This window comes from Lupinus angustifolius, chromosome LG16 (genome assembly GCF_001865875.1).
Source record: "Lupinus angustifolius cultivar Tanjil chromosome LG16, LupAngTanjil_v1.0, whole genome shotgun sequence".
In the NCBI taxonomy this organism is placed as follows: Eukaryota; Viridiplantae; Streptophyta; class Magnoliopsida; order Fabales; family Fabaceae; genus Lupinus; species Lupinus angustifolius.
The window spans coordinates 1,018,895-1,041,252 of record NC_032024.1 but is presented as its reverse complement, the minus strand read 5'-3'; the positions used below and the strand labels follow the sequence as shown (position 1 = coordinate 1,041,252).

Sequence of the window (22,358 nt, the reverse complement as noted above, 5' to 3'; positions counted from 1 at the left end):
TATTTAAAGCCAGTAACATGGGCAAGCCTAACCGGGTCATCTAGCTTGCTAGATTAGTGGGCAGGCTTATGCTCATGTCATTATGTCTGCATAAAATATGGGCCACTTTGAACCGACCAAATATGGCCATACCAAAAAGGGGTGAACATCTGATTTTCCAAAACAGTGTGTCACTTCATGTGTCACTGATTGTGATTGGTCAGAAAAATAATTAATTATTAAATTTCAATTTAAATATATTTTTTCAACCAATCACAAACAGTGACACATGTAGTGATACACTTTATGATACAACAAATGTGCCTCCCCGAAAAAGTGAGCAAATGTCCCATTTGTTATTCTATGAAGGATGGAGAATGATGCACAATAGTTCTAGTGGTACAAGGAACACTCATTACTTATTCCCTATTTGCATGTTCAAGCAACATTTTCCTCTTATGTAATGAGAAAGAAAGTTTGAGCAAGACATAATAGAAATCTTCTATAGCTACTATAATTTCTTTTGCCACCAATGAAAAGAAGTTAAAGGAAATAATGGTTGTAATTTCATGGTGTCCCACTAGCACCAATATAATTTTGATCAGCAATTTGTTGAAATTATATGAAATTCAACAGTTGCCAAAATGAGTTACAAGGTATTGTATAAGACCCATGCTTTATAGTTTATATTGATATCTCATGCCACTATTGTGCTGCTAAGGATTGCTCTATTTGCATGCCATTGAGATTGTTAGACACTATATTTCAATACTCACCTTAGTTTGCACTAGTCAAGAAATTTCAGCCATCATAGACATGATCAATGTACATGTGAGCTGCCATATTTACCCTCAAGCATTGATTCTCCTTTGACATTGAAGATGAAGATGCATATCCCACCATTGTTGATATCAAGAGAACTAAACCTGAGTTACCAACAATGCCTTAGAGTTAGTTTGAGAGTTAGATTTTGGAGGATAATGAAAGACTTGAGAATCATGAAATACACTTATAAGATGACTTACAAACCTTTCATTCCCCTCCAAAATCTAATTCCCAAACTCATTCTTAAGCGACATTTGTTCAAGGGTGTGAATTTATAATCCAAGGAACCACATTTCCAAAAATACTATTATTAGTAATGTCATTTCTATATATATTAAAAAATATGTTTGGTTCACATTTATATTTTTTTTAGAAATCTTTATTAAAAAGAATAACTTGAAAATTAGCTTGTTTATGATCTATATTTCTAGAAAAAAAGAAATATACGTAAGAATGTGAAATTGCAATCCTTGTATTTAGTTGTCAAAAATTTAAAACTTAAACAAATTACCCATTTAGATAAGTTTTTCAATAAACATGATTAATAGAATTCATTTTCACTTAAACCAAATACAAATAAATTTGAGTTTATACCAAGATCAATTAAAATTTAATATTTTTTGTATAATCTTAAACAATCAAAACCCACACTTAAAAAAAGAACCCTAACATATGATTTTCTTTTTTTGAAATTTTGACATTTGGCTATTAGAAACTAGAGTATAAATATAATGAGTGTGTTCAATGTGCAATGTTGTTCCCTTATAAAAATATCATTTTCATTCTTTGAACGCCAAACCCCAATTTTTGGTTCTTCTGCTACTACTCTTAGGTTTTACTCTTTCTATTCCTTTCTTCTTCTCATTAATCCAAACACAAACAACAAAATCAAAATAACCTAAATTCCCAAACTGAACCAAAGAATGAATAGAATGGATTTGGATGAAGAGATCCAAATGATGGAAGAAGAGGAAGAAGAAGAAGAAGAAGATGATGATGATGAAATCACACAGGAGGACGCGTGGGCCGTTATCTCAGCTTATTTTGAAGAAAAGGGTTTAGTTCGTCAACAACTTGATTCCTTCGATGAGTTCATCCAAAATACTATGCAAGAAATCGTTGATGAGTCTGCTGATATTGAAATTCGACCTGAGTCTCAGCATAATCCTGGTCACCAATCTGATTTCGCTGAGGTTTGTAATTCTAGGTTAATATATAAAACTAGCTTAACATGGAAGCAATAATCTTTAGATTAAAGCAGGAATGGTGTTTTAAATTGGAGTCATTGTAAACAAAATGAACTGTTAATTTTTATTTCCTAATTAATTTTAGATTTTCATATGTAATGCTATATAAGTTCAAAAAAATTAATGTAAAACTTTGTAGAATATAAGTCAGTAGCTTCATATAAAGTGTCTAGTACATATACATGTTGGACAACAATGAAGTGGTCAAGGGACTAAAAAGGAAAATATTTTGGTTACGTCCCATTCCGTGGAACCGAAGGGTATTTAATGTTCCACCGTGTTCTGTACAACACGGAATACTATCTTGAAGTGTTTTGTGCATCGTAGGTAATAACAGGATAAGACAAAATGCTAAACCATAATTTGAGTTCACTGCTTTCAGTTGACCTGAAGAGTATAAAATGTTGTTCTATTCCATTTGGTTATGAAGATAATGGCTGTGGGTTGTTAATATTTGCAATTGCAGACTATCTACAAAATCAGCTTCGGTCAGATATACTTGAGTAAGCCTATGATGACTGAGTCTGATGGAGAAACTGCTACCTTGTTTCCAAAAGCGGCTAGGTTAAGGAATCTTACATATTCCGCCCCATTGTATGTTGATGTCTCCAAGAGGGTTATCAAGAAAGGACATGATGGTGAAGAGGTTGCTGAGACTCAGGACTTCACCAAAGTTTTCATTGGCAAGGTTTTCTATATATAGATGCTTATTTCATTTTATTTGTTTAATTTGATTGCATTTTGGGATTCACTGGTTAACTTGTACTCTCAATGCTAGGTTCCTATCATGCTTCGCTCTAGTTATTGCACCTTATACCAGAATTCCGAGAAGGATTTGACCGAGCTTGGAGAATGTCCATTAGATCAAGGTGGTTATTTTGTTATTAATGGCAGTGAAAAGGTTCTAATTGCCCAGGAGAAGATGAGTACCAATCATGTCTATGTCTTCAAGAAGAGGCAGCCTAACAAGTATGCCTATGTGGCTGAAGTTCGCTCCATGGCCGAGTCGCAGAATAGACCCCCTAGTACTATGTTTGTACGCATGCTCGCTCGAACTAGTTCCAAAGGGGTAATGCAAATTGTTGTTGCCATTTTGCAATGTCTTAATGCTTAAAGACAACAAATTCAATGTCTCAATTTATATATTTTTGCCCTTCAGGGTTCTTCAGGACAATATATACGTGCAACTCTTCCATACATTCGAACGGAAATTCCTATCATTATTGTGTTTCGAGCATTAGGGTTTGTTGCTGATAAAGATATACTTGAACATATATGCTATGACTTCTCGGACACTCAAATGATGGAGTTACTTCGTCCGTCCCTGGAAGAAGCATTTGTAATTCAAAATCAGCAGGTGGGTTCTAATATTGTTATATCCTATTTGTTTTCAGATAAGGTGGTGCTTGCTAAGCTAGAAGTTGTAATAATTTCGAGTGATATCATTGGACCATGACCCACCTCATTTATGATTCTTCATGTTTTGATTTAAATTCATTCATGTTTTATATTGCAATATGGTCTCTCTATCTTATCAAGTTCCCATTCCATATGGTGTCATCAAATATTATGCTGTGGAATGTTCATTACCTTTTAATTTGAGGCTATTCAAAACTGTTATATTATTAGTGAGACCTTAAAAAGCTGTTATTACTGGTGACTTGATATATCATCCTATACATTTTTTCTTGATATTACATGTATTTGGTATAGGGAAACTTCATTTTAATTTATCATATATTTATCTCCATTGCAGGTTGCACTTGACTACATAGGGAAAAGAGGATCAACCGTAGGTGTAACGAAGGAAAAGAGAATTAAGTGAGTTATATTTCTACAAAGCCCAGCATGATTTGTGTGCACCCTTTATTGAGTAATGTTTACACTTATGTTGTAATATGTAGGTATGCTAAGGAGATCCTTCAAAAGGAGATGCTTCCTCATGTTGGTGTTGGAGAGTATTGTGAGACAAAGAAAGCATACTATTTTGGGTAAGTCTGTTCCTTGTTGGATCATGTTTTACTTTGATGAATTCGTAAATGTTTATTATAGTTATCATTGTTCATCAGTTATATCATACATCGGCTACTACTATGTGCACTTGGGCGGAGGGCTGAAGATGATCGGGACCATTATGGAAACAAAAGACTGGACCTAGCAGGTCCTTTACTTGGCGGTCTCTTTAGAATGGTTTGTTTCTCTAGTAATTAATATTTCCTAACTTCATTTCTCTTGTTTACTTTCGGTTTCTTAATTCCTGGTTACACAATTTGTGATGCAGCTATTCAGAAAGCTAACTAGAGATGTCAGGGGTTATGTACAGAAGGTTTGTTCTAGCTGTAATGCACACCTGTTGCAATATTCATTTTGTATTCCCTATATCAATCCATTGAATGAATCATACAGTGTGTTGATAATGGGAAAGATGTTAACCTGCAATTCGCTATCAAAGCAAAAACGATCACAAGTGGGCTTAAATACTCACTTGCTACCGGTAATTGGGGCCAAGCAAATGCTGCGGGTACTAGAGCTGGAGTGTCACAGGTTTGAATATGAATTATTGCATTGTTGTTTTATTATATAGTCTTGCTCTTTGTCTTATATAGAAGAAATATCATTGCTTATATTCTTGTTCTTCTGCTCCAGGTGTTGAATCGTTTAACTTATGCATCCACATTATCTCACTTACGAAGACTAAATTCTCCCATAGGACGTGAAGGTAAAAAATACATGATCCAGTTCCAGCCTTTAATCTCCCCATCCCCCCTCGAGTATTGCATGCATAGCCATAAAGTAGTAATGTCAATGCAACATGTTAATATGCTCCTAGTTATTTTTGTGTATAAATTCTAAGTTTTTCTATTTTCTCATTCCTTCAGGGAAGTTGGCCAAACCAAGACAGCTGCATAATTCACAGTGGGGAATGATGTGTCCAGCAGAAACACCTGAAGGACAAGTAAGTATTTTGCATCTCATTCCCAGGTACTTTCTATGAAGAACTCTGTTGTGGTGTTCATGGGTGTGATTGGGATACTATATAGGCCTGTGGACTGGTGAAGAATCTGGCATTGATGGTTTACATAACAGTTGGTTCGGCAGCGTATCCTATTCTGGAGTTTTTGGAAGAATGGGGCACAGAGAACTTTGAGGTGCCTTACGGTTTTCCTGTATAAAGTGAAATTGTTTCTCTTTCTGTATGATGTATGTGTTTAATTTGGTTTTATTTCTGCTGCCTGTAGGAAATTTCTCCTGCGGTCATTCCCCAAGCTACCAAAATTTTTGTAAACGGTTGCTGGATGGGTATACATCGTGATCCTGATATGTTGGTGAGAACATTGAGGAAGCTGAGACGCAGGGTAATTGTTCATTTCACTTTCCGATTTTGTTTAACGGCCTAAAATCTTTATTTGTGTTTGAATGAAACTGTCAGGCTGTGTGAGCAACGCACTTCTCTTGAATGATGTAATATTATATTGTTGTTATTTATTGGCGGCTGATGTTGCAACTATTACCTTGTATGTTTTCCCATAATTGCATCCTTTCTCAAAAGAAGAATGATTTTATCAGTACTATTTTTGGGTGAGATACTTGATGCTGGAAATAATTTTTGCATGGATGAACTACTTTTATATATAGACAATAAGAAGTGAATATGAATCTTTAACCAAAAGTCAGATATTCTATTATCCATGTTTTTCTTTTTGGTCTAACAATTTAATTTCGACAAGGTTGGACATGGTTGTTTATTTTGAAATTCCACTTTTATGTTTATAGGCATATGCATAATTTATTAGAGGATGCCATACTGTGGTTAATTACTTATTGTAATAGTTCTTAGGTTGCATCTTTATTGAGTTTTGTAAATAGCTATTACTTGTTTTCCTTTGGGAGTTGATTGATTAAAATTGTATAGATGTTACACAATATGTTCTAGTTATGGTAACGAACTGCTGATGGCTCTTCATGTGGTGCAGGTTGATGTTAACACTGAAGTTGGGGTTGTTAGAGATATCCGCCTTAAAGAATTGCGCATATATACAGATTATGGTCGCTGCAGTCGTCCTTTATTCATTGTGGATAAGCAGAGGCTTCTCATTAAGAAGAAGGATATTCATGCTTTGCAACAAAGGGTGAGTCTGGTAATTTTAGCGTATTTAAGAAGCTGAGATAATTTCAATATTTACTTAAACTTCTTATGCTGTGTTTTAGGAATCCCCCGAAGATGGTGGATGGCATGATCTTGTGTCCAAGGGCTTTATAGAATATATTGACACAGAAGAAGAAGAAACTACCATGATTTCCATGACAATCAATGTGAGTATGATACTTTTGGATTTCAAATGCTTATAATCATACCCTTTATATGTATGTTATTTAGTGCTGATTAAGAGGCTATATAGCAGTGAAATAACTGTTTGAAAAATGATACAGGATCTTGTACAAGCAAGGCTCAATCCAGAGGAAGCTTATTCCGATACTTATACTCATTGTGAGATCCACCCATCACTTATTTTGGGTGTATGTGCTTCTATTATACCATTTCCTGATCATAATCAGGTAAATATGGTATTTTGCTGTGTATTCATTCTGATTAATACATGTCGTTCATATAACTTACCTTTGTGTTGTTAAATCAGTCACCACGTAATACATATCAGTCTGCAATGGGAAAGCAAGCAATGGGGATATATGTTACCAACTACCAGTTCCGAATGGTACTGTTAAATTGTTTTTATGATTGTCGGTCATCTGTTTTGCCATTAGTATATTATACATGACACTGAATGATACCTGATTATAGTTTCCTTCATTACATAGGATACCTTGGCTTATGTGCTATACTATCCTCAAAAACCACTAGTCACTACAAGAGCCATGGAGCATCTTCATTTCCGGCAACTCCCAGCTGGAATTGTAAATTTCTGTCTGTTGTTTATGTTATTTTGTCACTATTTTGGTAATTAAATGCTCTAATATGTTCCTCATTTGTTTTTAGAATGCCATTGTGGCCATCTCTTGTTATTCTGGTTACAACCAAGAAGATTCTGTCATTATGAACCAATCTTCAATAGACCGTGGATTCTTCCGGTCTCTATTTTTCCGTTCATATAGGTGTGTGCCTGCTCCAATTTTCCAGAAGTACGCATACACTTTCTGATTGATGTGCATGTCTTTTATGATGCATTGTTAATTTGTACAGAGATGAAGAGAAGAAAATGGGAACCCTTGTCAAAGAAGATTTTGGTCGGCCAGATAGGAGTAACACCATGGTAAGAATTTCGGCTTGATGATTGCTTCGATATTTTATGCTACCAAAAAAGAATATTGTTTGCTATTTATGGAAAATAACCAAGTTCAATTCTGCAGGGTATGAGGCATGGTTCTTATGAAAAGCTGGACGATGACGGTCTTGCACCACCAGTAATATATTATTTTTGAATCATTGACATCATCCTGATCTGCCTGTTTCAAAATGAAATTTAAATAACTGGAATAATTGATTAACTTGTGATAGGGTACAAGAGTATCTGGTGAGGATGTTATCATTGGAAAGACCACCCCAATATCTCAGGAAGAGGCACAGGGACAAAATCTACGTTATACAAAGCGTGATCACAGCATAAGCTTACGGCATAGTGAAACTGGAATTGTTGATCAAGTAAGTTTGTCAGAACTATTTACTTCCAAAGGTTACAGGTTGTTGGGTTTGAGCATATTTGTTAAAGCTTGATGAATGGAAGGAGTTGCCTGACAAAAAAGCATCATGGCTACATCGGAAGTCAGCTTATTAATATGCCAAAATCCTGAATGCTATAGTATAATTTTTTTCCAAAAAAAAATCATTGATGGATTTTTATGTTGCCTGTTTTATAGGTTCTGCTGACAACAAATGCTGATGGATTGAGATTTGTGAAAGTACGTGTGAGATCTGTGCGTATACCACAAATTGGTGACAAATTCAGTAGTCGACATGGACAGAAGGGGACAGTTGGTATGACATATACACAAGAGGACATGCCCTGGACTGCGGAAGGCATCACACCTGATATTATTGTCAACCCTCATGCTATTCCTTCTCGAATGACAATTGGTCAGCTAATTGAGTGTATCATGGGGAAGGTTGCAGCGCACATGGGAAAAGAAGGAGATGCGACTCCTTTTACAGATGTCACTGTAAGTAGAAACCTTAATCCCATATTTCATTAGATGGTTTTCAGAAATTGGAGCTGCTCATATATAAGTTAGCAACTTCCAGCTATTCCTATCGGATCAATTATTCCTAAGTGCTTAGAGCAATAGAGCCTATTCTCAATTAGTCCTTTCTTAAGTAAGCGTATATTCCCAACCAATTATGCAGAAAGGACTGGTTTTGAGTAGGCTCTAGCTATAGATTTTTGTTAGATGGGTTTTACACCCTTAGAAAAAACTGTCCAAGGCTTCAAGCACTGTGCGATTCAAATTTTTGCAAAAGGGAAAGTTTCTGTTATGGAGGATAAACTATATCTCCTTATAGAGCACAGTGGCATAATTTGATCCATGTAGCTGACCCCACCAAGCGTTAAAAAGATTTCCTTGTTGTAAGAAAAGGCTTCAGCTACAATAGTTATCTACTTTACCCTTCAGAAAATGTCATGGTAGTTTTTGTTTTCTTGGGTTGTCTCAAAATATCTTTAGAGTGATTGTTTTTTGGCAAAGCTTAAAATTCCATCATTTTTACTGTAATCCAGGTGGACAATATCAGTAAAGCTCTACACAAATGTGGGTATCAGATGCGTGGTTTTGAGACCATGTACAATGGTCATACAGGGAGACGTCTAAGTGCCATGATTTTCCTTGGCCCTACATATTACCAAAGACTTAAGCATATGGTTGATGATAAGATCCATTCTCGTGGACGGGGTCCTGTGCAGATCCTCACAAGGCAACCTGCTGAGGGTCGTTCACGTGATGGAGGTCTCCGTTTTGGAGAGATGGAACGAGACTGCATGATAGCCCACGGAGCTGCTCATTTCCTAAAAGAGAGATTGTTTGATCAAAGTGATGCATATAGGGTCCACGTGTGTGAGCGCTGTGGCTTGGTTGCTATTGCAAATCTGAAGAAGAATTCTTTTGAGTGCAGGGGGTGCAAGAACAAAACTGACATTGTTCAGGTAAATGATCTTTTATCTACTCTGGTGACTCGTCGTTATAATCCATAAGTCCTAGATTTTCCTTGTGCTGAATCCTAAGCATCATGTTTTGGCTTTTGATTTGTCTATGCAGGTTTACATTCCTTATGCTTGTAAGTTGCTGTTCCAAGAGCTTATGTCTATGGCCATAGCTCCAAGAATGCTTACAAAGGAGATCAAATCTATAAAGGGCCAAAAGAAGAGAGGGGCCTGATATGGAACATCTCATTGAATATATAATGGAATAGTTTTATGATACACAATTTTAATGAGCACATCTTATAAAAATAAATTTTGTAATGAACTCTACCTATTAAAAATTATACGATGAATGTAATTTTGCAAAGATCTTTTTGTAATAGTTATTGGATTTTCTGAGATACCGTGCTTCCAGAGAACTACTAGTCAATTTGGTTTCTTTGAAATTTCTTGCTAACAACAGTCAATTTAGTCTTTCAGATGAAGGTCAAAACTTTTTTTTTTGGTAAAGAAAAAATGTATTAAACTAAGCACAAGGGGTGGCCGCCCAATACGAAGGTTATAACTCGTTAGGCTTATTACTATGCCATTGAAGATACTTTATTAGGGTACCCTTTATGGCGTGCACATTTGTAAATTTCTTATCAAGTGCTTGAAACGTTGTAGTTTCATTGATCTGTCAACTTTCACATTATAGTTTGGCATTAACAAAGCAAGAAAGGGTAAGGTAGTACTTCCTTTGTATCTTTAGAGGATAATGTGCCAAAACATAATGATTAAGATTTTAACAAGTTCACATTTTATTACATACATGGATATCTTTTAACCAAAATTTCAACTATTAATTTTTTTAATCTTAACTTATATTTAAACCTTATCCTCTAAAAAGCAACCTACATCTTGCATAAACAAATCTAAGCATAGAGTAGAAATAAATATGTGGCATAAGAGAGATTTGAGATCTAATTATTTTTTTAACAAAAAGAGAAACCTTGTAACTCTTTTTTTTTGTTAAGCTTTGGATGTATAAAGTTTTTTAGGGATCCATTTATTCCTATCTTTTTTAAACTTACTCCATATCCTAACAATCTAGGAAAATCTAATGATTTCAATTAGTAAGTAAATTTAAATTATTAAATGTCCATAAAATTGATGGTTAAAATGAGGATGGTTGGGTGAATTCAATAATAAACGCATGTTGGCATTCCAACCTTCCTTCTTCCTTCCGGGCCTATCGAAAAGAAAGAGAATTCAGTACTTCTTAGTCGTGAATATCTAAGTAGAATAAATTGCCTCATGAATATATTTGCTTCCGAACACCTAAATTAGAATGAGACTCGTAAAAACTTATTTTTTAGAGTAAGTGGGTCCATAGGATCTACTGTATACGTATTATTGTACTCTCTCTCTATATATACTAGCTTCTCTCTTTCTCTTCACTTTGCCACCACTTTCTAGCATTGTAACTAGCTTCTTTCTCAAACCCAAACCCAAAGCTGTTCCCTTTTTTGAATGTTTTAATCTGGGTATGTCTATTCCTTTTTGTTATTCTCGTTTCTATCTTTGATTCCATTTTATGAGTTCTTGTTTCTATATTATTATCATCATCAAGTTTCATGGTCTCATTTTATTTTAGTATTTGTTGCATAGATCTTGTATTTTTTATTGCAGTTTAAGGTTTTATCTTTTTTTGTTTTAATTACTGGGAATTTCAGAATATTGCTATTTGGTCCCTTAATTCTGGCATTTCTCCCCATTTTTTGTCATTGCATTTAACATTTTTTTAATAAGCTAAAAAGAGCTTATTTTCATAAGCTTATTTATTGAAGTGAGTAAGAAGTGCTTGCAGGAGTGTAAAAAGTTATTTTCATAGCTTGTTCTATTAGCTCTTCTCAATAAGGATCTATAATCTTATGGTGAATTTTGGAGATATCTTTCCATTGCGTGCCTTTTATGACCAAACTTGTAGAAAAGTGTGTGGTGTTATTAAGGTCAATCAGTTTTGGGTTATAGACTTCAGCAATTAATTATGCTTTCATGTTTTATAGATTTTGAACTAGTTTGTGCGCTTCCATGTTATTTGAAAATTTCGCAGCCTTCATCAGTCTTATGCCATGGACTATAAGAACCATAAAGTTATTTCAAATCGGATATTTGGGCATCTTTTTACGCTCTTGGTAGAAATTAAATGATGCATGTTTGAGTTCAGAATTATTCATGAGTTAGTTGACTCACTGCATTTTAGAAATTCTAACTTTCTATATTGTAGTTGGGAAATGTTCGGAAGTTGGAATCGTAAGCTGTTTGCATACATAATTGGTGTTGTTTATAAGAAACTTGAAGACGAGTATTGAAATGTTTTGCTTATGAACAAGAGTGTTCTTGGTTCATTGATCATCAGCTCTTAGTTGTGTGATCGGTTCTCCTACTTATCAAGATTCAAGTATATCTCTTCACAGTTTACAATTTGAATAACGTTTTCTTCTTTATTGACATTATCTTTTTCTTGCTGGATATTAATCTGGTGAAATCTCAATTCATTTATATTTTGATATACTATTGTTAGTTACAATTCCACTTGTTTGCATATATGAACTTCATGCCCCAAACTTTTTTCTTAAAGCTGGTTTTTTGTCTTGTATATCCAGGGCTTAAGAAACACTAACGGCCAAAGTTTTGAGAAAGGTTCCTTGACTCATGGCGTTTGAGCACTACGTTCCCCCGGAATGTAAAAGCAAAAGCATTCCCAATGCTGTGACAGAAACAGAAAATTATAATGGTTGTTTCGATTGCAACATTTGCTTAGATTTCGCATATGAACCAGTAGTCACTTTTTGTGGCCACCTTTACTGCTGGCCTTGCATCTACAAGTGGCTTCATGTCCAGAGTGATTCTCTTGCACCCGATGAGCACCCACAATGCCCTGTCTGCAAGGCTGATATATCCCACACCACAATGGTCCCACTCTATGGCCGCGGCCAGGCCTCGACTCAAAGTCACCATGATGGAAAAGCGTCCACTTGTTGCGATATTTTTGTACCACATAGACCTTCAGCTTCTAGTGCTCAAGCTCTTATGGCAACATCATCTCAAAGTGGTCAACAGCATCCACACCACGATCCTTATCCGGGTCACCATGAAGAGGATGCCGGCCCGGAAATGCTCAATCCAGGATACCATAACCCTGCGGTTGGCATGTTTGGCGAGATGATTTATGCTAGAGTGTTTGGCAACTCAGAAAATTCGAATGCCCACCCGAATTCTTATCAGCTCATGGGAAGTAATAGCACTAGATTAGGAAGGCAAGAGATGCTGGTAGAGAAATCACTGAACAGAATTTCGATTTTTCTTTTTTGCTGCTTTCTTTTGTGTCTTATTGTCTTCTAAGTAAGTAGTTGAGATTATTTGCATTCTCTCCTATCTTGTTGTATACTTTTAAAGAAGCATGGTACATGGATGCAAACTTTTAAGAACTCAATAGGTTGAGAAAATTATGATAGGCTAAAGAATTTATATTCTTCTTCATTTGGTACAGGAGTTCGATTTCGCAGAAGATCAGAGTTGTTATACCTTACTTTATGGAATGCAGTGGTTTTCTAGTTTAAAGATGTAATACCTTGTGCAGTTTTTAGAGTAAAGAACTCTGTTAGTTAAAGATGGACCTGATACATTGATAATTCTGCATGGATAATACTTTTTGTTTTATTATGATATCAATGGATATGATCTTCATCTTCCAGAAAGGTGCTGCATGTGAATTGCTTGAGTAACAAGGCACGTTGATGACAGCTCAAGTTTCTCTAACTTGTCCCACACCAATGACACCATTATCAAAGAATCTCTTATAGTGTAGGGGAAACATTAAGAAAATACATTTTGTCCACAAATTTTTTTTTGTTCGGTTTCCCACGTGTATCCTCGCACTTGAGGTAATCCTGTCCGAGTCGGGAACATTCACAGGTATGTAGGACTAACTCTCCCAGTGGGTATCTTTTTCATCCACAAGATTCGAACCCAAGACCTTACTTAAGGGGAATTAAACATGTATTACTTGAACCAACACACATCTACAAAATTATTTGATCATTCATATAAGTGTCTTGTTTTACACCTTATTGTTTTGTTTTTTTTTTCATATTTTCCCAACATTTTAATGCTTAAATCTTGTTGATTTCTTCTCCATTTCTTCATTTTGATGATTGAACAAAGTGTACTGGTTGGTGGTTGGGTTAGTTTATTCTTACCGACCCATGTGACAATGATGATTATTGAAAACACAACAAATTTTATTGAAATACTCGTTTGTTATAGTACATTGTGACTTGGTTTTAGCTAAGTACAATGTATTATTGTAAAACCTTTTTTGAAAACAAGAGTATTTCTTCCATTGATCTAATTTAATTTTATAATAAAGTTTTTAAATAAATAATCCTTCAGTATCCATTTTTTATGTTTAAGGTTATGTAAATGAACGATCTTACTTAATACTTATTAGAAAATAAATTAAAATTAAATAAATAAGGGGTGAAAATATGAGTAATAAATAACATTGTATAGTTAAAAAGTAAAATATAAATAAATATTAATTTTTTAAAATATCAAAAAATTTGTAATAACATAGAAAAAATAAAATATCAAAATATAATATTTAAGTAGTTTTCACCTGTGATTCCAAGAAATAAAGTTCATTCACTTTCTCGTGATTAACCAATGCTGGGTACATGTACTAGCTAATGCAATTTATTATAATATAAATTGTAGAAAGTATACATTGTGAAGAATAATTTTAATCCCAAAAACATTGATCACTGCTAACATAAACTAATGCATTTCAGAATCGTGACCGCTCATCTAACAAACATTGCTTCCAAGAATTGATCTATCAACATTAAAAATTTAGTGGGGTCTGATACTATTAGACTAACATCTTATTGGTATACTAAAAAATGAATTAAATGAAATGACACCGCCAATTCTTTCTAGTTTCTACAACAAAAATGAATAGCCCCTCTCTGTTAACTTTACAGGGAATGTGGGACATGTGTTTTTGTACATTGCACGTTGTGTTCATTCAACCTTATCTTTCATAATGGGTAATGAGACAACTTCACTTGCAACCTTATCCTTAACATGTCTTATAAATCTGTTATTTATCATCATAGTACCATGTTCTGCGTATTCAATTAATTCAATCTATATGGCATGTGACAAGGATTTCTGAGCATGGGGCATTCTAGGTTTGTACAAAAAATATTCCATCAATTTCATGTGCATGCATGTGCTACTCGTGCATAAATAAATTGAAATGTGTTGTTCACAACTTCACATATAGTTTGATTCTACCTTAACTCAAAACCCATAAGAGATTATTGATGTATGCATTTTATCTTAAACATCACTTACGCTGAGTGCTTAACTATTCCCCATAAAAACTTCCAAACTCAAAAAGTAACATGGAAAAGAAAATAACTAATTAACTTGAGAATCAGTAGAGCACAGGGCATGGCCCAATTACAGTTTTTTCTTCCTTGGGCCCAATGCAAGCCCACCATTGTGGGTCAGCCCATGGGCCAAGGCTTTCAGCTATTCAAGATTTTATATTCAACTAGGACTAAACCTTAATCCTACTAGATTTTAATTTACCTTCAAATAAATACCTTGAGGATTGAAGCTACATTTTCAACAATAGATAATAAATCATCCCACAAATTTAATCATACAAGAGAAACCAAAGCACCAATGGGTACTATGCATCACTCTAACAACATTTACATAAGAACATGAACAAAGAGTAATTCTATTTCTTTCCAAATGAATGGTAGAACAAGAGAATATACTTATTGTAAATTTAGTAAGTCTTTCACTATTTGGCTTTGTACAAGAATGAAACAAATCACATAGAGTCTATGTATAAATCAGAGAAATGTTGAGAAGGGTCAATTTCAACCTTAAGAGGTTACATCTTTGTGTGGTACTATTATACAGTTCATAATTTAATTGATCCTCAGTTAGACACACTAGGCAACACATAAATCTGAATCCAATATATTGGTAGATATCTCAAGCTCAATCCAGCTACATCCTGCTGTTTTCTTCAATCCATTGCCTCTCATCGTCTTCCGAATCTTATTAGCATCATCCCATCGTTCAGAACTTGCATAAAGATTAGATAACAAAGCAAGTGTACCAATGCCAACATCTTTGTTATTGAGGTGTCCCCGAATCCATTCGGACATCTTTTCATTACCATGATTTTTGCAAGCTTGAAGAAGAGCTCCCCAAATAGGGCCCTCAGCTTCAATAGGCATGCTTCTTAGGAAAGCCTTTGCTTCCTCAAACAGACCAGCTCGTCCATACATGTCTACCATGCAACTGTAATGTCTCATTTGCGGCACAATGCCATAAGTATCTCTCATAGCTTTGAAAAACATAATCCCTTCATTTACTAGTCCTTCATGGCTGCACGCAGACAATAGGCCGATAAAGGTCACATCATCCGGTGGAGCCCCATGAATCAACATGTGTGAAAAGAGCTGCACTGCTTGCTTACCATGGCCGTTCATAGCCAGGCCACAAATAACAGTACCCCAAGAGATAACATCCTTATGCATAAGCATGTTAAAAATCTTAATCCCCATTCGCATATTTCCGCACTTAACATACATGTTAAGCAAGGCATTCCCGATATTGCCATCAATCATGAGGTCACATTTTTTGTCAATATAAGAGTGCACCCATTGTCCCAAACTCAACGAACCCATAGACGCACATGCTGACAGCACAGTTACAACAGTCGCCTCGTTAGGCTTAACTTCTTCCCCTTCGAGCACCATTCTTTTAAACACGGCAACAGCCTCTTCACAATGGCCTCCTTGGGCATAAGCCATAACCAAAGTAGTCCAAGAAATGACATCCCTTTTAGGCATTTTCACAAACAGTTTCTGTGCATTCACCAAAGACCCACACTTCGCATACAAATCCAAAAGTGCATTATCAAAAATAACATTCCCATAAATAATCATTCTCTTCAACCCATACCCATGAATGGCCTTTCCAAATTTCAAAGCTTTAATACCAGAACAAGCAGATAACACACTAACAAGAGTAACCACATTGGGCTCTACATCCATCAACGAAAATCTCTGAATTGCTTCAAATTGAAAGCCACATTTAGAAAACCCAGAAATGATTGAAGTCCATGAAACAACATCAGGTGAAGAAATGGATTGAAAAACACGAGAAGCAGAAACGACGTCGTCGTGAAGAACGTATAAGTGAATGAGAGAGTTATGAATAAAGAGATCAGAGTAGTGGCCAGATTTGATGAGATGGGCATGGATTTCAAGGGCTTTGGATGGCGCGTGGAGGAAAGAGCATGCTTTGAGAGCGTGGGTGAAAGTGTAGTGATTGTGATAAGAAGGGTGAGAGAGCATGAGATTGTAGAGAAAGAACGCAGCTTGAGGAATGGGTGAGTTTGATAGAAAGGGTATCAATGGGTTTAAGAATTGGGGGTTAGGGTTTCTGATGAATTGAGCTCGTATTGTATTCAAAATCATGGATGCTGTTGATACTAAATTCAGAAAACTAAACACAAAACAATATATATTTCATTATCAATGGAGTGGTTATGATGTTAACACGCAAAAATGTGTTATTGAGGTGTCCCCGAATCCATTCGGACATCTTTTCATTACCATGATTTTTGCAAGCTTGAAGAAGAGCTCCCCAAATAGGGCCCTCAGCTTCAATAGGCATGCTTCTTAGGAAAGCCTTTGCTTCCTCAAACAGACCAGCTCGTCCATACATGTCTACCATGCAACTGTAATGTCTCATTTGCGGCACAATGCCATAAGTATCTCTCATAGCTTTGAAAAACATAATCCCTTCATTTACTAGTCCTTCATGGCTGCACGCAGACAATAGGCCGATAAAGGTCACATCATCCGGTGGAGCCCCATGAATCAACATGTGTGAAAAGAGCTGCACTGCTTGCTTACCATGGCCGTTCATAGCCAGGCCACAAATAACAGTACCCCAAGAGATAACATCCTTATGCATAAGCATGTTAAAAATCTTAATCCCCATTCGCATATTTCCGCACTTAACATACATGTTAAGCAAGGCATTCCCGATATTGCCATCAATCATGAGGTCACATTTTTTGTCAATATAAGAGTGCACCCATTGTCCCAAACTCAACGAACCCATAGACGCACATGCTGACAGCACAGTTACAACAGTCGCCTCGTTAGGCTTAACTTCTTCCCCTTCGAGCACCATTCTTTTAAACACGGCAACAGCCTCTTCACAATGGCCTCCTTGGGCATAAGCCATAACCAAAGTAGTCCAAGAAATGACATCCCTTTTAGGCATTTTCACAAACAGTTTCTGTGCATTCACCAAAGACCCACACTTCGCATACAAATCCAAAAGTGCATTATCAAAAATAACATTCCCATAAATAATCATTCTCTTCAACCCATACCCATGAATGGCCTTTCCAAATTTCAAAGCTTTAATACCAGAACAAGCAGATAACACACTAACAAGAGTAACCACATTGGGCTCTACATCCATCAACGAAAATCTCTGAATTGCTTCAAATTGAAAGCCACATTTAGAAAACCCAGAAATGATTGAAGTCCATGAAACAACATCAGGTGAAGAAATGGATTGAAAAACACGAGAAGCAGAAACGACGTCGTCGTGAAGAACGTATAAGTGAATGAGAGAGTTATGAATAAAGAGATCAGAGTAGTGGCCAGATTTGATGAGATGGGCATGGATTTCAAGGGCTTTGGATGGCGCGTGGAGGAAAGAGCATGCTTTGAGAGCGTGGGTGAAAGTGTAGTGATTGTGATAAGAAGGGTGAGAGAGCATGAGATTGTAGAGAAAGAACGCAGCTTGAGGAATGGGTGAGTTTGATAGAAAGGGTATCAATGGGTTTAAGAATTGGGGGTTAGGGTTTCTGATGAATTGAGCTCGTATTGTATTCAAAATCATGGATGCTGTTGATACTAAATTCAGAAAACTAAACACAAAACAATATATATTTCATTATCAATGGAGTGGTTATGATGTTAACACGCAAAAATGAAATGTTGCTGCCCAGGATCGAACTGGGGACCTGCAGTGTGTAAGACTGACGTGATAACCACTACACCACAGCAACTTCATGTGGTACCTTTAATGAACTAACATGTCAATATCAAATTCTGTTTAAATTATTCAACCGAGTTGAGCTTAAGCTAAAAACTATGTTACTTTGGGATTATTACTCTTTCAATAAATTTCTTTTCCTTGTAAAAACCAAAAATTAAAGCAACCAACGTGCTTACAAGATGATAAATTACCCCACCAAATATTTGATCAAAAAGTGAAAGTTACGGATGTAGGTAGTTATATTTGGGTATTTGCAAATTGTATTCTTTATGGTCTTTATTTTTTGTATATTAATTAAGAAATATGTTTAACTTATTACCGCATTTTAAATTGATTACCTTTTACAATGGTACAGAATCATAAATTATCCATGTAATTGTGATTTTTGAGTAAACAACACAAGCACAAGAGGAGGAAGCACCTTGCATCTCTCCAATACACACAAGGCCATGCTAAGTCAAGCCATAATCATATATTCAATTATCAATAAAACACAAGACATGACTTATAAAGTCTTAATATTACATATAGTAAACTTGACCAAAAATTCCATTTACACAACAAAACATTCATAGTACATGGCTATACTCCATGTACTAGTAACAAATAATCACCTTTATGCTTTTATGACTCGAAACCAAAGTCCCTAAACAACACCAAACTCCCCAAACAACACCAAACTCCCAAAGAAATAAACCAACGAAACTGAAACAGAGAATTTGATATCACAAATCAAATCATGCACTAGCAAACACATTGACAATCTTCTCAGTAGGGACCAATGGAAGATAAGCAGAAACCCTGTAACCTTTCTCTGCGGACAAAGCAACTGTCTCGTTATACTTCTCGGTGCAATAAGCTGCCTTGGGCAACACGACATCAGCCACCTTAGGGAACAAGGGCAGATGTTTCAGCATTCTCCAAGCCGACACCGCAGCCTGCTCTGCCTTTGGCTCACACTTATCATAAACGGTCTTTGCCAGACCAGAAGCAGTATCTACCACACCAGTGCGACGGACTTCAGAGACAACATAACGAGCCTGGAAAGAGGCCTTCTTGACATTAGTTGGGACATGGCGATCGATCTCAGAAACCGACTCATCAACCTTGCGATCCGCGTATTTGAGAAGCTCTACAGGGACAAGGTGGAATTTGTCGTAGACAGGAGCCACAACTGTTTTCACAGCTTCCTCAACTGACTCCACGCCAGATTTGAGTGGACCAGAGCGTTCCTTGGCATAGGTGTAGACAATGGCAGCGTGCATCAGAGCTTGGATCGTGGCAAATTGCACAAATTCCAGATACTTGAGTTGTTGCTGTTGTTGTTGTTCTTCATTCTGCTCAACCTTTCAAATCAAATCCAATTCATTCAATTAAGTCAATTTAAAAAGGTAAATGAAAATTGAAACCACAAAACCTTCGTTCAATTCAATCAAATCATTCAATTCAATTAGAAAAATAGATATCCTAAAATACATGAGTAGCTGTTTTTGTTCATCATTGTTCTCAACCTTTCAAATTGAATCCAATTCAATTGACTCAATCAAATTAAATTGAATTGTTGCTGCTCTTTCTTATTATCATGCTTTCAAATTGAATCATATTCATTAAAATCAATTCAATTGATTCAATCAAATCAAATTAGACAATATCTAAAACCATAACACCTTCATTTAAATCATTAAATTCAACAATTACAACAATAGTAACATAAAGAATAAAAGTAAAAATGAAAAAGGAACATACGAATTGTTGAGTAGCGGGTACTTCGGAGGCCATGATCGAAATGAAGGAGGTGAGGTTTTAGGTTTTGTTGTGAATTGGGAATTGGGAATTGCTTGGTGAATTGAAAAGTGTGGAATATGAAGGTATTTATAGAGGGTGAGGTGGGAAATGATGGGTTACCCTAAGAAAACGGTTACGAAACGTGTATTGGTGGTAATGACGGTATCGCTATTTGCGTGTGTATCAGTGCCTTGTTTTGGTAAACAAATATGTCTGGTCCTTCATGTTGACTAGTTTCTTTCTTCCAACCTAAGTTTCTGAAATGTCTAAAATGTATGGTACCGTTATATAATTAGATTTTAATTTAAATATATTTTTTTGATTAATCATAAGTCAATAACATATGGAATGATACAAATTGTGGGATGTGTAACCATTTTCTTTCTTCCACCCTAAGTTTCTAAACACCTCTGGTTTCAATGGTTAAACGAAAACTGAGTTTTCACCACAAAACTAAACATTTCAAATTCTAAGAATTAAGAATGTGGTTTTGTTAGGATAATGGTTTACTTGAGGGTTGCCTTAAAATAGGTATACTATATTGTTACTTCCCTATTGTTGAGATCTTTATATTTCTTTCTATTATGGATCTATTTTATTAAATTCATTTATAGAGGAATTGAATATCAATTGTTTTGAATTTTCTCCTTTTTAAATGGATAATTACAAAATCATGTAAAATAAAGATAAAAAAAAATGATATTATTAAACTCAAACTTTCAGTTTTCTGTTCAACTTTATTAGGATATCAAGTTAATAGGTCATCGGTTGGATTAACTAGTTACTGGTCGGACTCATTGAATCGGTTTACATTAAAAAATTCATAATACTAGCTAATATTATTTAATATCTTTAAATTTTAAATTTAAAAACATTATCATTATACAAATACTCAATTAAACAGCTAACTCCAAAATGTCTAGTGTTCGACTCCTTAGAGAGACAATTATGCACCCCGAAAGAAAAAGTTCTTTTCTCAAAAGAGTGAGAGAATACATTTGATAATACAAAAAATTAAACAACTAAAGAGAAATGTTTTATTACAATAAAATGTTACAGATAAGCTAAAAACATTATCAACAAAAACATAAATTTTGTATGTTTTAGTTGCAACAAAAAACACAATTAAATTTAAAACTTAAATAAAAATTAAGATTTTATTACAACATAAATTATTAAATAATAAACATAACTACAATACTATCAAATATAAGTTGAAAATATCATATTTTTTCCTCTCAAAACAACTTTATTTTGACGCTATTTAAAAAACGAATGAAATTGTCGAGTTCAACAGATTCAATTAGTTGAGTCATTATGTTATACTTAACTCGTTCAAGTCGAAATGCTTCTTACGGATGTGAACTGCTAGATATCTAGTTCTTAGTCGTTCCAAGTTGATTTTAATATCAATCAATAAAAAAGTAAGAAATAATTATTAATATGCTCTCTTGAAACTTACAAATAACAATTGGGCTAAACCAACTTTAATACAAAATAAATAAATAAAAACACAGTTCTTCTCTCTTCAATAATTTCCATTAGTAATAGTAGTATTATTATTATATATATTCACTTACAATTGTTGTTGTCTCTTCAATAATTTGTTCTGTTGAACTATTCTTTCTTTCTACCTTTCCATTATAATTCTTTCATTTGGAATACATAAATAAACACATTCCTTAGGTCTCAACTCAGAAGGAAAAAAACTACTGTTGCTGCCCAGGATCGAACTGGGGACCTTTAGTGTGTAAGACTAACGTGATAACCACTACACCACAGCAACTTGTTGAAGATGATTGTAACTAAGTAACCCCTCATAGGAAAATTTCAAAGTTTATGGAGCTAGCTTAAAATTGATGTTGAAAGTCTTTGATTCTATAATGGAATGATCCTTTATTGGTCTTAGGTTACTTAGAGTTTGGCTGAGAGAAATGGGCAACACCTAAAAATCTAATGATTTTGGACATACTAATTGTATTTCTCTTGTTCATCTAATAATTTGGTTCAGTTGCCAATAATGCACCTCTCTGAACTTTACCTGAGAATCCAACAAGAAAATTTAATGACTTTGAAGGATTTTGTCATGTCTGTAATGGACTGGTGGCAATCAGCTTCCAGTGTAAAACTTAGCTAAATCCATGGACAACATTTGTTAACAACAATGGCATAAAAAATGTACCTTGTAAGTTTTTCTTAGCATATATGTGTA

At 35.1% G+C, this 22,358-nt stretch overlaps 5 protein-coding genes and 2 non-coding genes across 8 annotated transcripts; 2 read left to right on the top strand and 5 right to left on the bottom strand.

The window, feature by feature from the left end:
- Window positions 1,640–9,669, top strand: LOC109329979 (DNA-directed RNA polymerase II subunit RPB2-like). Its single transcript, XM_019563913.1, has 25 exons — window positions 1,640–1,997; window positions 2,518–2,739; window positions 2,830–3,120; window positions 3,211–3,408; window positions 3,808–3,872; window positions 3,956–4,042; window positions 4,121–4,241; window positions 4,333–4,377; window positions 4,458–4,595; window positions 4,698–4,770; window positions 4,931–5,007; window positions 5,093–5,200; window positions 5,291–5,407; window positions 6,026–6,181; window positions 6,261–6,365; window positions 6,483–6,608; window positions 6,689–6,766; window positions 6,870–6,965; window positions 7,048–7,163; window positions 7,252–7,321; window positions 7,419–7,472; window positions 7,567–7,710; window positions 7,926–8,225; window positions 8,780–9,202; window positions 9,315–9,669. The coding sequence occupies exons 1-25, from the start codon at window positions 1,728–1,730 to the stop codon at window positions 9,432–9,434; spliced, it is 3,600 nt and encodes a 1,199-aa protein (XP_019419458.1). The 5' UTR covers window positions 1,640–1,727; the 3' UTR covers window positions 9,435–9,669.
- Window positions 10,598–12,805, top strand: LOC109328950 (E3 ubiquitin-protein ligase RMA3-like). 2 transcript variants are annotated; one of them, XM_019562598.1, is made up of 2 exons: window positions 10,598–10,725; window positions 11,848–12,805. In XM_019562598.1, exon 2 carries the CDS (start codon window positions 11,897–11,899, stop codon window positions 12,584–12,586), a length of 690 nt encoding a protein of 229 aa, XP_019418143.1. In that variant the 5' UTR covers window positions 10,598–10,725; window positions 11,848–11,896; the 3' UTR covers window positions 12,587–12,805. The 2 variants fall into 2 exon arrangements, with proteins under 2 accessions (XP_019418143.1, XP_019418144.1); XM_019562599.1 differs by having other exon boundaries at window positions 10,617–10,725; window positions 11,823–12,805.
- Window positions 15,097–16,805, bottom strand: LOC109330335 (pentatricopeptide repeat-containing protein At1g08070, chloroplastic-like). The gene has a single exon (XM_019564501.1). The coding sequence runs from the start codon at window positions 16,753–16,755 to the stop codon at window positions 15,217–15,219; it is 1,539 nt and encodes a 512-aa protein (XP_019420046.1). The 5' UTR covers window positions 16,756–16,805; the 3' UTR covers window positions 15,097–15,216.
- LOC109329184 (pentatricopeptide repeat-containing protein At1g08070, chloroplastic-like) lies at window positions 16,784–18,248 on the bottom strand. Its single transcript, XM_019562857.1, has one exon. The coding sequence runs from the start codon at window positions 18,200–18,202 to the stop codon at window positions 16,784–16,786; it is 1,419 nt and encodes a 472-aa protein (XP_019418402.1). The 5' UTR covers window positions 18,203–18,248.
- On the bottom strand, window positions 18,299–18,371 carry TRNAV-UAC. Its single transcript has one exon. It is a non-coding gene; the product is annotated as a tRNA-Val (tRNA).
- Window positions 18,812–20,229, bottom strand: LOC109330298 (stress-related protein-like). The gene is made up of 2 exons (XM_019564445.1): window positions 20,108–20,229; window positions 18,812–19,707 (listed from the first exon to the last, which is right to left on the bottom strand). The coding sequence occupies exons 1-2, from the start codon at window positions 20,138–20,140 to the stop codon at window positions 19,099–19,101; spliced, it is 642 nt and encodes a 213-aa protein (XP_019419990.1). The 5' UTR covers window positions 20,141–20,229; the 3' UTR covers window positions 18,812–19,098.
- On the bottom strand, window positions 21,860–21,932 carry TRNAV-UAC. The gene has a single exon. It is a non-coding gene; the product is annotated as a tRNA-Val (tRNA).

Bases quoted from the DNA above. Each gene is read 5' to 3' on its own strand.
- LOC109330335 (XM_019564501.1), bottom strand. From the start codon at position 16,755: ATGATTTTGAATACAATACGAGCTCAATTCATCAGAAACCCTAACCCC.
- LOC109328950 (XM_019562598.1), top strand. From the start codon at position 11,897: ATGGCGTTTGAGCACTACGTTCCCCCGGAATGTAAAAGCAAAAGCATT.
- LOC109330298 (XM_019564445.1), bottom strand. From the start codon at position 20,140: ATGGCCTCCGAAGTACCCGCTACTCAACAATTC. The intron at 19,708-20,107 runs GTATGTTCCTTT...TTGATTTGAAAG, and splicing joins TACCCGCTACTCAACAATTC to GTTGAGCAGAATGAAGAACA.
- LOC109329184 (XM_019562857.1), bottom strand. From the start codon at position 18,202: ATGATTTTGAATACAATACGAGCTCAATTCATCAGAAACCCTAACCCC.
- LOC109329979 (XM_019563913.1), top strand. From the start codon at position 1,728: ATGAATAGAATGGATTTGGATGAAGAGATCCAAATGATGGAAGAAGAG. The intron at 2,740-2,829 runs GTTTTCTATATA...TCTCAATGCTAG, and splicing joins CCAAAGTTTTCATTGGCAAG to GTTCCTATCATGCTTCGCTC. The intron at 4,043-4,120 runs GTAAGTCTGTTC...ATTGTTCATCAG, and splicing joins AAGAAAGCATACTATTTTGG to TTATATCATACATCGGCTAC.